General features: G+C 39.8%; 1 protein-coding gene across 4 annotated transcripts in view; it reads left to right on the forward strand.

Moving 5' to 3' along the window:
* Positions 1 to 16,625, forward strand: part of GOLGA4 (golgin A4) — a 113,843-nt gene that overhangs the window by 13,323 nt on the left and 83,895 nt on the right. For 3 of the 4 annotated variants that reach the window (XR_003796798.1, XM_029243980.1, XM_029243979.1), the window contains exon 2: positions 2,132 to 2,221. Coding sequence is in view for 3 of the 4 variants with exons in the window: in XM_029243980.1 (XP_029099813.1) it covers positions 2,132 to 2,221 (90 nt within the window). In the remaining variant the exon portion in view is untranslated. Of the gene's footprint in view, positions 1 to 2,131; positions 2,222 to 13,807; positions 13,907 to 16,625 lie in introns of all 4 variants that reach the window. The other variant, XM_029243981.1, reaches the window with a different exon arrangement.

Raw genomic sequence — 16,625 nt, forward strand, 5'->3', positions numbered from 1 at the left:
GTGCTCAGCCACACTTGGGGGGGCTGCACTAATAAGAATGTTGCAGCTGCCTCAGTTTGGCAGCATCGCATCTTGCACTGGACAGCTTTTGTGAACGACTGCATGAAGCTCCGTGTCTCCATGTTCACCAGCTGATGAACTGTATTAATTTTGCATGTCTGTTTTCTCATATTACCCACTTATGACTCAGACTCTCGTGTGGGCATGTTCATTGGTGGAGTTCAGGTCACCTGCCCTAGATGAAAAGAAGACTGGGGTGGTGAGTTTTCTGAGTTCTGACTTACCAGCACTTACAAGAGCTGTTTAGAAAAAAAAGGTTATTAAACTTTGTCATGTTTTGTTGATGTTTTCCCCTCCTCCCAATTAATCTATTCCTTTTGATTTCTGCTTCTGACATAAAAGTCTCTTTCCCATCCAGAGATTATAGAAATAGACTCATATTTTCTCTTATATTTCAATTAAAAATCATTTAAATCTTTAATATAGCTTAAGTATGAAGTGAGGATCTGATTGATATTGCTCCCCCATATGGATGGCCATTTGTCCCAGCACCATTTATTGAACATCTGTCTTGATTAGAAATGTTAGACTTATTGTAAACTGAATATGTATATGTGTGTGTAGAGTGTGTGTATGTGTGTGCAACATTCCTCGTGACCTCTCTGTTCTAGCATAGCCACAGCAGTAGGTACTGACTTGACAGATTAGGGTTGCATTTGTTCATTCAATCATTTATTTAACAAATATTTATTAAATGCCTTTTTAGGTAGTGCTGTACAGACTACAAAAGGGTAAGACATTGAGACATTTCTTTGTGGAGATGAGTTAAGATCTGTCTTGTTATGGGTGATGGGGGGTCTTGAAGTTTTGGTTTTACACTTTTTGGACTGTTTTTAGCTCACCTTAGAGTACACCTCAGACTCCTAGTTTAAATTTGGGGCCCTTTCTCCTGTGGGTTTCTGTATAGGAGTCATGTGTTCCTTTACAGAACAAATGGACTGGCATCTCAGTATTGGGCTATGGTGTGCATGGTGTTCTCAAAGCAAGGCCCTTGACTAGAGAGATGTTTACCTGTGCAGTTCATTATATTGAATATTAGAGCTGGGTGGCACTTTAAAGATTGAATTGACAACTTTATTTTATTTTAATTTTTTAATATTTTTGCGGTACGCGGGCCTCTCACTGTTGTGGCCTCTCCTGTTGCGGAGCACAGGCTCCGGACGTGCAGGCCCAGCGGCCATGGCTCATGGGCCTAGCCGCTCCGCAGCATGTGGGATCTTCCCGGACTGGGGCATAAACCCGTGTCCCCTGCATCGGCAGGCGGATTCTCAACCACTGCGCCACCAGGGAAGCCCCGACAACCTTATTTTTTAATGAACTTTTAAGTTTGGAATAATTTTGATTTATAGGAAAGTTGCAAAGATAGTACAGAGAGTTTTCATATACTTCTCACCTGGTTTCAGTTTCCCCTAATGTTATCTTCTTTTAAATAAAATTTTATTTATTTTTGGCTACGTTGGGTCCTTGTTGCTGCACGTGGGCTTTCTCTAGTTGCAGTGAGCGGGGGCTACTCTTCTTTGCGGTATGCGGGCTTCTCATTGCGTTGGCTTCTCTTGTTGCGGAGCATGGGCTCTGGGTGTGCGGGCTTCAGTAGTTGTGGCACGCAGGCTCAGTAGTTGTGGCTCGTGGGCTCTAGAGCGCAGGCTCAGTAGTTGTGGCGTACAGGCTTAGTTGCTCCGCGGCATGTGGGATCTTCCTGGACCAGGGATTGAACCCATGTCCCCTGCATTGGCAGGAGGATTCTTAACTACTGCGCCACCAGGGAAGTCCTAATGTTATCATCTTATGTTACCATCACGACCTTATTTTTGAGGTTAATTTTAGCCCTCAAAATGTTAATTTAGCTAAGATCATAGTCCTAGTTGGTGGCAGAATCAGACCAAGGACCCAGTAGATAGCCTGGGTCTGCTAGTTGATTATGTTTCAGTTATCCTTTTCTGTTTTTCATGTATTTGCTCTTTTCCTTACTTTCACTGGGTTCTTTGGGCATGGACTATGAGAAGGACTACTTAGTACATAGTGCGCTCATCAATGTAGTCTTTCTAATTTGTGCAATAATTTTTAAATCTAGGCTTCCTCCAATTCTTCAACGCCAACGAGAACCAGGAGCAGGACGTCTTCATTTACAGAGCAGCTTGATGAAGGTACACCCAATAGAGAGGTAAGTTTGGAATTTCTTCTTCAATAAATCTTTTACAAGAAGCTTATTAATTTAAAATGTAATGCTACTGTTGATAACAAAATGGGAAATTACTTAATTCCTAGGTGTTTTTTTAGTACAATTTTTTTTTCAAATAGTACTGTTGCTTTTGTAAAGTGCGTTTTCTTTGAATATCTTAATTTGAGAGGATAATATACTTTGCCTTTAATATTTGAAATTTTCAGAATGATTTGATAACAATTTATTCAGCATAGCATTATGTGGGGAGAAGTCCTATATTTTCAAGCTAGTGATTGGAAACTGTGAAGTAACTCCTAATTCCATGTGACTTGGAGCTGGCACTATAACTCAGATTAGATTTTTTTCCAACTTTTTTTCTTTCTGTGAAGGATTATAAGAGTCATGCAAGTAAAACATAAGTACACAAATCAGGGTAAAAAGAGGGTAAGAGAAAAAAGGATAAAAAATAAATGCATAAATCAGTGAATTATTATGAAGTGAATCCCTATGTGACCACCACCCAGGTCAAGAAAAGGAACACTACCAGCACTAGAGTGCTGCTTCCCTTCCCCACAGAAGAGCACCATCATCCTGACTTCTTGATATTTGCTTCCTTCTTTTTTTTAAATTAAAAAATTTTTATAGTACCACTTAAGTATGCTTTCTGTTGTAAACCTTATAGTTAAACCTTTGGGTTGTCTAATTTTTGGCTATTATGAATTATGCTACTGTGAACATTCTTGTATATTTCTTTTGCTACACATGTACCAGCATTTCTTTTGCTATGTACTTAGGAGTAGAATCACTGGGTTAAAGGGTATACATAGTTTTACCATTGAAGGTAATGCCCATTATTTTTCAGAATAGTTGTAGAATTTTACCTTCCCACCAGGAGTTTATGAAAGTTCTTGTTGCTCTATATCCTTGCTAGTCTTTAATTTCAGCCATTCTGGTGGGTGTGTAATGTTCTCTTATTGTAGTTTTAATTTGTGTTTCGCTGATGACTAAGATTGATCATTTTTCATCTGTGTACTGATAACTTCTTTTGCGAAGTGCTTACTTAAGTCTCTTGCTCATTTTTCTATTGGTTTATCTTTGTCTTATTGATTTGTAGGAGTTCTTTTTTATATAGTGTGGATAGGAGTTTTTTATTGCATACATGCCTTGCAAATATCTGCTTCCACTCTGTGACTTGCCTTTTACTCTCTTAATGGTGTCTTTTGAACAGAAGTTCTTAGTTTTAATGCATTCCAGTTTATTTTATAAATAAAATATTTATGAAAATATTTTATTTTATGGCTAGTGTTTTTCATTTTTTAGTATTCTTTTCTTGCCCTTCAGAGTATTTCCCATTATTATCCTGTTTTACCTTTCACATTTGGATCTATACTCCATTTGGAAAAGATTTTTTTCAATATCGTGTGAGGTAGGGATCAAGTTTCACCACCGCCCCCCTCCCCACATAGCTATCCAGTTGTTCCATTCTTTCCATACTGCTGTACTGTGCTACCTTTTTTTCAGAAACTAAGTGTCCATTGAGTGGATTTCTGCTCTTGTTTCTGTTCTGTCATTTGCTTTGTCTTTGATCTGATCCCACACTGTCTTCATAACTATAGTTTTATGTTAAATCTTGCCCTTATTAGAGCAGGTCTTCCCTGTCTTAGTTTTAAAACCAGAATTCCATAGACTGGGTGGCTTAAGCAACAGACATTTATTTCTCAAGAGTTCTGGAGGCTGGGCAGTCCAGGATCAAGATGCCAACAGATTCAGTATCTGGTGAGGGCCCTCTTCTTGATTTGCACACAGCTGTCATCTCATGATGTCCTAGCATGGCCTTTCTTTGTTGCATGCACTTAGGGAGAGATGGAAGAGTGGGGAGGCAGCTCTCTTGTATCTTTTTCTTTTATAAGGACAGTAATCCCATCATGAGGGCCCTGCCCTCATTACCTCATCTAACTCTAATTACCTCTCAAAGGCTCTGCCTCCAAATACCATCACTAAATATCCTTGGGGGTTAGGGCTTCAATATATGAATTTTGGGGGACATATGCTGTCCATAGCACTCCTACCTTGTTCTTCTTGAATGTCTTAGTAATTCTTGTACCTTTCCATATAATTCCACATAAATTTTAGAATCAGATTTTCAAGTCTTACAAAACAAACTCAAAACAAAATAAAATATAGCACTGACAACAAAGAAACAAACCTGTAGAGATTTTTATTGGGATTGCATTGACTCTATAGATTAGTTAGGGAAAAGTCTCAATATTATGAGTCAAATTTTATAATCTTTTCAATATTAAAAGTAGTACTGGACTGAGTATTTTACATAATGCGTAAGTTACAATGCTATTCTTTTTTTTTTTTTAAGTATTAAAAACATGTATTCTTGAACAGTGATTTGAATGGAAGTAGTGTTCTGAGAAACTTTTTGTTTTTGTTTTTGTTTTTTTTAGGATAATGAAGCTATTTTAATATTATTTAAAATAAGAACAACCTTTAAACCGTATGAAGTGGGCAACAGGGGAGAAGCACGCCTTCCTGAGAAGGGTCCTCTGAGAAGGGTCTTCTCAGGGGCAAAGGCAGCAAGGGTGGGTGGGCGGGAGGGAGTGCAGGCCTGGATGTCAGCGGTGCTTCCTCGGGGCGGGCTCTGCAGGTAGGAGAGGTGGCTCTGGGGCTTGGCAGCTCCTGGCTGGAGTGGAGGGAGCTGGCCTGGTGGTCCGTGCCAGTGACTCAGGCAGGGAGGGGTAGGGCAGGGGTCAGCTGGGTAAAAGAAATGTGGGTTTGAGTGTCAGGAGGAGGTGGCCTTGGCTCTCAGGACTCAAGGGGGACGTCAGGCTGCAGGAGGCCCAGGCCCGGGAGTGCTGATCCACCCCCATCTCTCCAGCGAGGCTCTGTGACTGTGCCCTGGGCAGGTGGCGGGTGGTGGGGCCTCACAGCAGGGTGGGCAGCAGACAGGGAAGGCTCAGGCAGGGCTGCTGGTCAGGCCGGGGCTCAGTGTCCTCTTCTCGGAGGCGCTTGCACCCGGAGCAGATGCTGCTTCTCAGAGGCCCCGGCCTGGGCACAAAGATAGGGACCACTCCATTCCTCATCACGGGCCGGAAGGCCGACAGCCTAGGGTCGGGGCTCTCAGACCTGAGAGGCCCATCGAACCGCCTTTGTCCTTCCTCCCATCGGCTGAGGGCCCTCAGCGCGGTCTCCTTGGCACAGGGGTCCAGGGACTCCTGGCTGGACGGACACATGGACAAGCTGCTTAGGCTTTCAGCGGGGGCGGTACGGATGTCCACCAGGCTCTGCGTGTGGCAGGAGAGGCGGGCATTCCCCTGGGACCTCATCGTGAAACCGTTGTCATGGCCGGAAAACGCCAGCCCCGAGGAGGTGCGGAGGGGCGGCCCGTTGGGAAGGCGCCTCCAGCCCTGGGGCACCGAGGACCCGCGGACCGGGTAGTATTTCCAGCTGCGCAGGGCGGCGGGGAGCGGCTGCCTGCTGCGGAACCAGAGCTCGTGATCCTGGCTGCGGCGGCGGTAGCACAGGATTGGGCGCCTCTCCCGGCGCATCGGGAGGCAAGTGCCGTGGGCGGGCCCGGTCCATGGGAACCATGGGGACCGGCGCTTCTGGGTGTGGGCTGGCTGCATGGCCTTGGCCGTGCCCAGGTACATGCTCAGGTAGCTGCCCATGCTCGCGGGTCAGCGGTGTCGGACCTTCGGCGGGCTTTGGCTTCTGGGCGGCCCCGAAGTCTGTAGACGCGAAGCTTACGGCGCTGAGGCGACCGGTGGCATCGGGGTGTGGGACGGGTTCGTGGAGCATTGGAACCTCTGGGCACGAGGTCCTGCGCGCGCCAGGCCAGGGCCTCGCGGGCGGACCCGGGGCCTCGCGGGGCGCCCCTGTGTTCTGAGCACAGGGGATCCTTCAGCTCCCACTGCTGGCCCAGACGCTTGGCTCTGGGTGGCAGGGGAGCCCTCCACTTTTTGCCCTTGACATTTAAAGGGAGAAAATATAATAATTTGTACCAGGTCCTGAAAATTGACTGAAGGGCACTCTCTTTCATTACTGTAAAAATGAACAAAATGCACTTGAATGCTCCTTTAAGGAAAAAGAGCGAATTTACTTGTATTTCTATAGAGGCTGTGTGCTTCTTCTAGAGTGGTTGCTAATGTCACTTTTTGTAATTTTATTCTTTTTTTTTTTTTAACATCTTTATTGGGGTATAATTGCTTTACAGTGGTGTGTTAGTTTCTGCTTTATAACAAAGTGAATCAGTTATACATATACATATGTTCCCATATCTCTTCCCTCTTGCGTCTCCCTCCCTCCCACCCTCCCTATCCCACCCCTCCAGGCGGTCACAAAGCACCGAGCCGATACCCCTGTGCCATGCGGCTGCTTCCCACTAGCTATCTACTTTACGTTTGTTAGTGTATATATGTCCATGCCTCTCTCTCGCCCTGTCACAGCTCACCCTTCCCCCTCCCCATATCCTCAAGTCCATTCTCCAGTAGGTCTGTGTCTTTATTCCTGTCTTACCCCTAGGTTCTTCATGACAGTTTTTTTTTTCTTAAATTCCATATATATGTGTTAGCATACGGTATTTGTCTTTCTCTTTCTGACTTACTTCACTCTGTATGACAGACTCTAGGTCTATCCACCTCATTACAAATAGCTCAATATCGTTTCTTTTTATGGCTGAGTAATATTCCATTGTATATATGTGCCACATCTTCTTTATCCATTCATCCGATGATGGGCACTTAGGTTGTTTCCATCTCTGGGCTATTGTAAATAGAGCTGCAATGAATATTTTGGTACATGACTCTTTGAATTATGGTTTTCTCAGGGTATATGCCCAGTAGTGGGATTGCTGGGTCATATGGTAGTTCTATTTGTAGTTTTTTAAGGAACCTCCATTCTGTTCTCCATAGTGGCTGAACCAATTCACATTCCCACCAGCAGTGCAAGAGTGTTCCCTTTTCTCCACACCCTCTCCAGCATTTATTGTTTCTAGATTTTTTGATGATGGCCATTCTGAGTGGTGTGAGATGATATCTCATTGTAGTTTTGATTTGCATTTCTCTAATGATTAATGATGTTGAGCATTTTTTCATGTGTTTGTTGGCAGTCTGTATATCTTCTTTGGAGAAATGTCTATTTAGGTCTTCTGCCCATTTTTGGATTGGGTTGTTTGTTTTTTTGTTATTGAGCTGCATGAGCTGCTTGTAAATTTTGGAAATTAATCCTTTGTCAGTTGCTTCATTTGCAAATATTTTCTCCCATTCTGAGGGTTGTCTTTTGGTCTTCAATGCTGTTATTCTTTAGGATAGATTTCTAAGAGTGGGATTGCTGTGTGGTAGGGTGTATGCAAATTAAAAAATTTGAAAGATTTTTCCAAACTGCCTTGATGTTATTTTAAAACATAATTTTAAAAAACCTTTATTTAATAGATGTTGATAGCAAAATAAACTTAAAAACTTCATAGTTTTTGCATTCAAAGTTAATGGCATATATACTATGTCCTTGGTTTATGTATTTAAATGATCTGACAAAGTACATAAGAGTATAAAGTATATGCATACTTTCTTTGAGATCTTATTTTCTTATGCATTATTTGCAGTATTGCAATTCTTTAACTTTATGATTTCAAGTTTAATGTTGTTGAACTTAGTTTATATGTGTAACCAGTTGGAATGAAAGCTGCAGTACTGAGTAGTGCAAACACTTTTTGCAGTCAGTGTTAATGGCATCATTCCTACACTTACTATATTGGTTGATATTATGGTATATTGGTTTACATATAATATAGTTGAAACCTTGAAAACAACTTGTTGATTGCTACTATTGCTTTTTAAAAAAGATTTATCTAGGATGCTTTAAAACATTAAAATTGAATATATCTTTACAAAATAGTCCTTTCTGAAAGGGATGGTTTGAGCATTCTTTTACAGCAGGCTAAGTAAGCTAAAGGTTAGTTTTTATTTCTTCCCAAATTTCAATACTAAAGGTCCTGTGCTTATAGGTATAGTTTAAGAAATGGTTTCTGATTGAAAGCCAAAGCAGTATCATCACTTCGTCTCCTTGCTTTTTTTTTTTTAATTAATTAATTTATTTATTTATGGCTGTGTTGGGTCTTCGTTTCTGTGCGAGGGCTTTCCCCAGCTGCGGCAAGCGGGGGCCTCACTATCGCGGCCTCTCTTACAGCGGAGCACAGGCTCCAGATGTGCAGGCTCAGTAGTTGTGGCTCACGGGCCCAGTTGCTCCGCGGCACATGGAACCCTCCCAGACCAGGGCTCGAACCCGTGTCCCCTGCATTGGCAGGCAGATTCTCAACCACTGCGCCACCAGGGAAGCCCCGTCTCCTTGCTTTTTAAGCATTTTCTAACAACTCTAAAAGACGCTTTTGACCACAAAGTGAAATGTAAACTTTAGTTCAACTTATTTTACAATAAATAAAGGACTTTGAAATTTCATGATTAACTTATAAAGGACATTACATAAAATTATCTTGTTATAGAGAATGAACCTGAGGACATGAGGAGGGGGAAGGGTAAGCTGGGACAAAGTGAGAGAGTGGCATGGACTTATATACACTACCAAATGTACAATAGATAGCAAGTGGGAAGCAGCCGCATAGCACAGGGAGATCAGCTCAGTGCTTTGTGTCCACCACCAAGAGGGGTAGGATAGGGAGGGTGGGAGGGAGATGCAAGAGGGAGGAGATATGGGGATATATGTATATGTATAGCTGATTCACCTAGTTATACAGCAGAAACTGACACACCATTGTAAAGCAATTATACTCCAATAAAGATGTTAAAAAAAATTAAAAAGCTTGATGGATAAAGTCTAAGACAGATCCATCTTGTACCATAATCCACCTTAAGGTAAATGGTAAATACAGATGTATCATCTTAACCTAATGTAAAAATCCAGATTTACAAAACAAGTCAATGAAAATATAATTTCTTTTTCCTGTTGCAAAAAATAGAAAAAAATTGTTAGTCACCATGCCGCACCCCCCTCCCACCCCCAGCCCCAGGTTTTTCATCTTGTTAAACCTCTAAGATGGAAGATACTCTGTCAGTGATGGGATCCTCACTTTTAGTTTTAAGTTTATTTTTAGCAAAATGTGGAATTTTAATTCAAATTATAAATATTTGTCCCATCTCTCCAGTAGGTACAGTAAAGTCTATGTAATCTAGAATGCTTGGGAAGTAGAATGGTTTCATTAAGTTGATATTTCCATCAATTAAATGTTTTACCTTTTTTCAGCTATTGCTGAAAATCCTAATGTCTATTTTCCCATATTAGTAAATATTATATGTAAATCTAAATAAGTCTGTCTTTGATTGCAGTGTCTCAGGCTTCCTTATAGGGCTGTAAAAAATCATCTATATGATTGTAGACGTTAAAGGCAAAGGAGAGTAGGGTGATGTGCACTGACCCTGAGGTCTGCGGCTCTGTGGCGCTCTTTCATCCTGCACAGATGGCTGATCTGTCCAGTTGACCTGGTACTCTCTCCTGGGGATCCTAGGCACAGCCTCAATACCCTCATCAATCTCTTCATTTTTTACCGTTCTGTTGATATTTTCTGTTCCTCCCTGCATCAGTTTTGGTAATATGTGTCTGTCTAGGAATTTGTCTGTGTCATCCATGTTGTCCAGTTTGTTGGCATACAGTTGTTTGTAGCATTGCCTTATAATCCTTTTTATTTCTGTAAATGCAGTAGTAATTTTTCCTCTTTTATTCCTGATATTAGTAATATAATATGAATCTTCTCTCTTTTTATTTTACTCTGTCAAACAAAATATGAACCAGTGTTTGATTCCACTTTCTTGATGAGTGTAGTGAGCATTCTCAGGATTGGAGTGGCATGCTGATCTTTGATGACTTATTTTTCTCAAGTCCCAGATACCCTGGGACTTAGCAGAAATTACTTGAATCTGTTTTGTTACTTTCCTGGTTTTCTGGCCTGATATCTGTTTTTTGCCATCTTTATATAGCCTTGGTCTTTTCAGTGCTCATCAGTCCTTTTTTGCTATCTTTTTTTGTTTAATGGCTATCTTTTTTGTTTAACTTTATATATAGTGGAAACATCCATATAGACAAAATAGGGCCTTAATTCGTGACCTTCGATTTGATCAAAATGATCTAACCACAGTCTGTACTGCATATTTTCTCACCTGCTGCTACTATAGGCAGTTTTTTTTTTGTATCTTCTGCTGAGTATATTGTGTACTTCTTAAGATATACATTATTGCAAATAATAAGGAAGTGAATTTGACTCAAAAAAGTAAGTGTTGCTACTAATAGCTATAACAGTGTCTGTGAAGATAGAAACAGGACCTCTTCTCTTCAAGGCAGAGATACTAAAAGATACTAAACTTTTTAGGGTCCCTCTCCTAATAGGAGGTACATTAGTACATAGGAGACATATTAATTCATTACATACAGTGGATGCTAGGTAGCAGATGCCTTTCCGCTGGCATTAGGACTTAATTTTCTCTTTGAACTCTGGTTGAGAAGGACTGGGAGGGTTCTGTGCTGCCAGAGTTTGACTGAGTGCTGCAAGCCAGAGGCTAAAGTGGGGCTCATGGCACTGGTGAAAGGAGGCTGAAAAAAGCGTTTCCCAGCTGATGCATAGAGCTCTCTGTGGCCCATTGTGAGAAGCTGCTGTCTCTAGGGAGGCTTCGTGACCAACAACTGAACCAAACCTCGCATCAGCTTAGTGACTGAATCTGTGATAACCTCTGTGTTGTGATAGGGCAGGAAACCCAAACTGGGGCCCAGGGAATCAGATTGACTGGATAAGGAGGGATGAGCACAGGAGGAAGGAGAAGGAAAATACCTTCCTCAAAATAAGCCTGTAAATGAAAATGCTAAAATAAATGCTAAGAAGACAGCCAATAAAAATAGGAATTGGGATATCAATTTATTCCAGGTGAAATTAGAATAATTAAAAGGGCAGTCTGGATAAGACTTTGAAACAAGTATTTTCAGTAGGATAAATGAAGTAATAGTTTTCTTAAAAAGAACAGAGAATTGTGGGGAAAAAACAGGCCAAAAAATAGACTAGGTAGATATGAAAAAGAACCAATTAGAAATCCTGGAAATAAAAAAAAATGATATAAGAATGTAAATCAGAATAAAACTCAGACTGGTCCCAGTTCAAGGGAAAATTAGGGAGTTTGAAAAGAATACTGAGTAATCCCACCAAAAACACAGAGATAGAGATAGATAATTATCTAAGAGTAAGAGACATGGAGGATAGATTGAAAGCTTTCAACACATATCTGATAGGAGTTTTAGACAGTCGTCATGAATGTTGGGATACATAAAACTTTAGTCAGTGTTAGTTCAACTGATGGGACCACACAGAAGAGGCGAATTAAATTCTTAGCATATTTGAATTAGAATTTCAACAGTTTGAAAGAGTTGAGACAGACTTATTGAGGATATTTGAGAACTGAATCTTGGGAGACTTTGATAGGCAAAAGAAGCAAATGACAAGGACCACAAGTGGGGAGGAAGCCTCCTTAGGCTTTGAAATAGCTGTCAACGGAAACTAATTTCGACATACTTTGCTTTTTCACTTGGGCTATGGCATGGGATGTAAATTGTTGTTTGGTAGCACCTTCTTTTGAAATGTTTGGTCAGCATGTGTTTCTATACTGGTTTCTATACAGCTTTTGTGTTTTTCTCTTAAAATTCCAAATCTACTTTTTTTTAAAAAATAAATTTATTTATTTTATTTATTTTTATTTTTGGCTGTGTTGGGTCTTCGTTGCTGCGCGCAGGCTTTCTCTAGTTGCGGTGAGTGGGGGCTACTCTTCGTTGCAGTGTGCGGGCTCCTCATTGTGGTGGCTTCTCTTGTTGTGGAGCACGGGCTCTAGGCATGCGGGCTTCAGTAGTGTGGCACTTGGGCTCAGTAGTTGTGACTCGCAAGCTCTAGAGCGCAGGCTCAGTAATTGTGGCACACAGGCTTAGTTGCTCCATGGCATGTGGGATCTTCCCGGACCAGGGCTCGAACCCGTGTCCCCTGCATTGACAGGCGAATTCTTATCCACTGTGCCATGAGGGAAGCCCCAAATCTACTCTTAACTGTGAAATTTTAAATTATTTCCTTATGTGATATGAAGAGTGACTTCATTTCAAAAATTAACTTTGGAAGCCTAAGAAGAGTGAATTTATATAACATTTAACTTAAGATAACATCCACTCAAAAGATGACCTTTCTGAGTTTCCGGGAGAGTAAGATTTTCAGCAGGAGTGGAAACTATATGATACCCTAGAGCCAAACAGGCATCTAGTGTATTTTAGTATACTACTGACACTAAATTTTAGGGTTTAGTGTAAGATCAATTCTTGAATCCTACCCAAAGAGTACCAGTTATTAACATAACCAAAAAAGACTTTAAAAAAAAATTTGTCTCATCTGTAAGGTGGCCTCTAATGTAGGACCAGATGAAGAGTTAGTGAAGGCTCTAGTCATCCATAACTCTAGAGCACTGAGATGAAAAGTGTAAGTTTTTAAACTTTTGCAGACATTTATTTTATGACATAATTCTTCATTATATATTATATAATAACATACATTAACTGCTAAATTAATGTTTCAAAACTTTTGTTTTTTAAAGTTTTTATTTTGAAATAATCAGATTCATGGGAGGTTAAAAAATTTCTTTTTAGGGAGGCTCTGTGTACCCTTTATCCAGTTTCTCCCAAATGTAACATCTTATATAACTATAGTACCCTATCAAAACAAGGAAATTGACATTGGTAACCTCTGTGACATCCACAGAGCTTACTCAAATTTCACCTGTTTTATATGTGTGTGTGTGTGTGTGTGTGTGTGTGTGTGTGTGTGTGTGTAGTTTTATGCAGTTTTATTACATATGTATGTGTAACCCCCACCATGAAAAAGTTCATTTTAATTATAATTTCTTATACATCTAATTCATGATAGCTAGCATTTTGGTGTATAGTATACAGTTTCTGAAAGAAAATTGAAGCTCAGAAGAGAATATATATCAAAAGACCTAGTATAATAGAATTTATCCTTAAAACTTATTATAAATTTGTTTCAAAAGTTTCTTCTGTGTGTATTGGAGAAAACTGTATTTGTATATAAGTAGAAATAAATGATTATTTAAAGTTTTATGTGTTTATACTCCTCATAAATTTCCATGCTGTCTTTTTGAATATATAAAAATGAGTGGCTCGATATTTGTTATACTAAGGCTTTGTGTTCTTTACCATGTATTGTTCTTACTGGTATAGGCTCTCATGCTGAATTGCCAGATGTGCTGTGTGCTGTGGTGCCTGTTGCATATATCATTTGTATGCCAATAAGCAAGTTGTTTAAAGTTGAGTTTTGAGATCCAAAACAGCTCACCTCATCTCCCTTCCTGACCTTTCCCAGCAACTTACTATTTCTATGGGTGGAGTGATGGGTGGCAGCAGTGGTGGTAGCACAAGGCCATTATAGTGTTGTGTGTGCTGTGCGGTGAGAACACTTTGCAACATTCCCTTATGATTTGTCTTTCATCCTTTGTTTTATTTTTATACCTCTGCTCATTACACTGAATGAGACAGCTCCTAGCCGGGATGATAGCAGAGCCTGCTTTTCTCTCTGAGTATACTATCTTTGCTTTGGATTCCTCCAAGCAGCCTAAAACCCAGACTGACGGTGTGGTGAGTCCTTCCACCGCTTTCTGCATTCCCTTTGTGGGGAAGCAAAGTAATTTGGTAATTCTAGAAGCACATCTCACGTTGCTTGTCACTTACCATCTCTCAAAGCATCTTCAGTGCCCTGTTGCTAACCTCCCTCTAAAAAATCAGAGAGTAGATTGCTGAATTCTGATGGCTGGTGTGTTTTTTGCTAGCTTTTTAACAGCAACAAAATAACACTGTTTTCGTTAATGTAGTGAAGAATACTTTCACTTGGTCTAAACTCTTAAGTTTTCTCCCTAGGGAATGTTTGCTCATTACCTAAAAGTGGTATGCATTGCTAGGAATCTCTGTTGGTAGGAGGCCAAGAATATTTTGAGACTTGACTCACATTTTTAGGAAAGAAAAATGCATTTTATGTAAATCCATAATTAAACAACATTGAGTAGGCAGGTGGAGTCTACTGTAACAAGTAATTGCATCTTATTTTGGGAGAGTACCAGTTTTCTGTGTATTAAACATTTGAAAGGAAATAGTTACCTGTTTATTTTTCAACTGACTGAATTCATACAATTTTGAATCTTGTATATATTGATAATTTCACTTGGGGAAAGTAGACTTTCTTCATAAAGTATCTGAGTTCTTAATTTAGCAAATTAAAACTTAGAGATGTTTGATTGCCTAGTAAGGATGCTTTTGTTGTTAGAATGGACACCGACTGAAATGGGATTGGGGTTTTTTTAAACAGTGAGAATTGGTTTAATTTATTAAGTGGCTAGTAATGAAGTTAGAATACTTCTGTATTTATCCATGCAGCCAGTAAAGACTTGGTCTGCATATGGCCAGTATCAGTCTTATATTACATTCTAAACTTGGGATTAGAAAAGGAAGCAGCTCAGAGTTCTCATAATGCCTTAGCTTGGCTCTCAGGTATAGTGGTCTCTAACACCTCACTGTTTTCAATACTGGTTTGAGAGGGAGACAGGAGTCCCAGTTAGAGATAACTTACCAACTTATTTTAAAAACATAAAAGGATATTACACTTCATGTAGTAGTAATAGAGCCTTAAAAAACCACAACAAAAAAGAGCTTCTCTCAGGCCCACTTCCGTTAGAACATAAAATGATTTGTATTGAGTGCCTATCCTACTGTGACAAATGCTAATAATTTTAGAATGGAGGCTTTAGAACTATTTAAAATAATTTAAGTAGGCTGAAAGTCTACATTAATCTTATTTAAATTTTGCTTTGTTCAGATAAAAACTTATTTCTCCTCACATAAAACCATAGCATAACCTATAGCAGAATAAAAATTTAGTGAGCGTCTAATTCATTATTTTATTTCACCAATTGCTGACTTTTCCTTAATTCAGTTTTTGGAAAAATGCCTCTCTTTACCCCAAATTCTAAAAGTTGCTGTATCCTTAGTGCTCAGTAGTCAAAAGTAGTTGTTGAAAGACTGAACAAAACGTAATTGAAGGGAATTCCCTGGCGGTCCAGTGGTTAGGACTCAGCACTTTCACTGCTGTGGGCACGGGGTTCGGTCCCTGGTCGGGGAACTAAGATCACGTGAGCCACGCAGTGCGGCCGAAAATTAAAAACAAACAAACAAAACACACATACACAAAACACCATAATTGAAGACAAATCTGGCAGGGAACCTGTGTGTACTTTTAAGTTAAATGCACTTTAGAAATGTTTTCCTGTTATCTAAGAATTGCCTCCAGGAGAAAGTGTTGGTGACTGAGTAGTGACATGTGTTGAGCTAGTTCTTTAGGCTTCTTTCTTGGGGGAGGCCTTCAGAAGTCTCCTTACACTGAAGGAAGTAACTGTATAAAGATTTAACAACCAATTACTGAGCCTCTACTACAGTCAGGCAAAATGTAGGGTTCCTGCCCTCCGAGCGTTTATAGTTTAGTATGGAGACAAAGATGTCAGAATACACTTAACAATGCAAAGGAATTAAGTCTTCATAGAAGAAAATACAGGCATAGGAAATGTGTTAGCCCCTCAGGCCAGCCATATGAAGCTTCACAAAATAAGGGGCATTTGAAAGTTGAAAAATAAGAATTTGCTGGGCAGAAATGGAGAAGGCATTACAGGTAGTGATAAAATCTATAATTTTGTTTCTAGAGATTCTTAACTTAGATTTACATGGTAACAGAGGCCAATACTTTCCTTAGCTGTCTTGCATTTATTTAGGTATATAGTATAACAAGTAAATTGAAATATAGATGCAGAGATGAAAAGTTTTAAAATGTTATGCTGTTTGTTTGGTAGGGTGATATTTCAGACAATTGTAGAATAGCTTTTTTTGTATGGACCACAATCATGTGTCAAGTAATTTACTTAAAATAGAATATGGACTCTCTTGCCACTCTTCTTCCTAACCTAAATATTTTATGGAGCCCTTTCATTTGCTTTCTCCATAATTTAACAGTAACTTACTTTTTGGTATACTGCATGGCAGAGAGACTTGCTGATTTCTCTGAAGTATGTTTTTTTATTTTATAGTGTGTAGTGTAGGATATTTTTAGGGCTGGAAAGCATTAATTATGATGCTACACAAATAATATGCCATGTATACGACTTCTAATTCTTTGAAATGGCAGAGAGCAGGAAGATAAAAGTTAATTCCTATGTTTCCCCAACCATTCTCCCCTATTTAACTTTAAGGAAGTGTCTTGGACTGATAAAATTTGATAACTTTTTATGTCAGAGGGAGAAGGTATTTAAACTTTTAT

Source organism: Monodon monoceros, unplaced genomic scaffold (genome assembly GCF_005190385.1).
Source record: "Monodon monoceros isolate NGI ecotype Baffin Bay Population unplaced genomic scaffold, NGI_Narwhal_1 Super_Scaffold_3, whole genome shotgun sequence".
Taxonomy (NCBI): Eukaryota; Metazoa; Chordata; class Mammalia; order Artiodactyla; family Monodontidae; genus Monodon; species Monodon monoceros.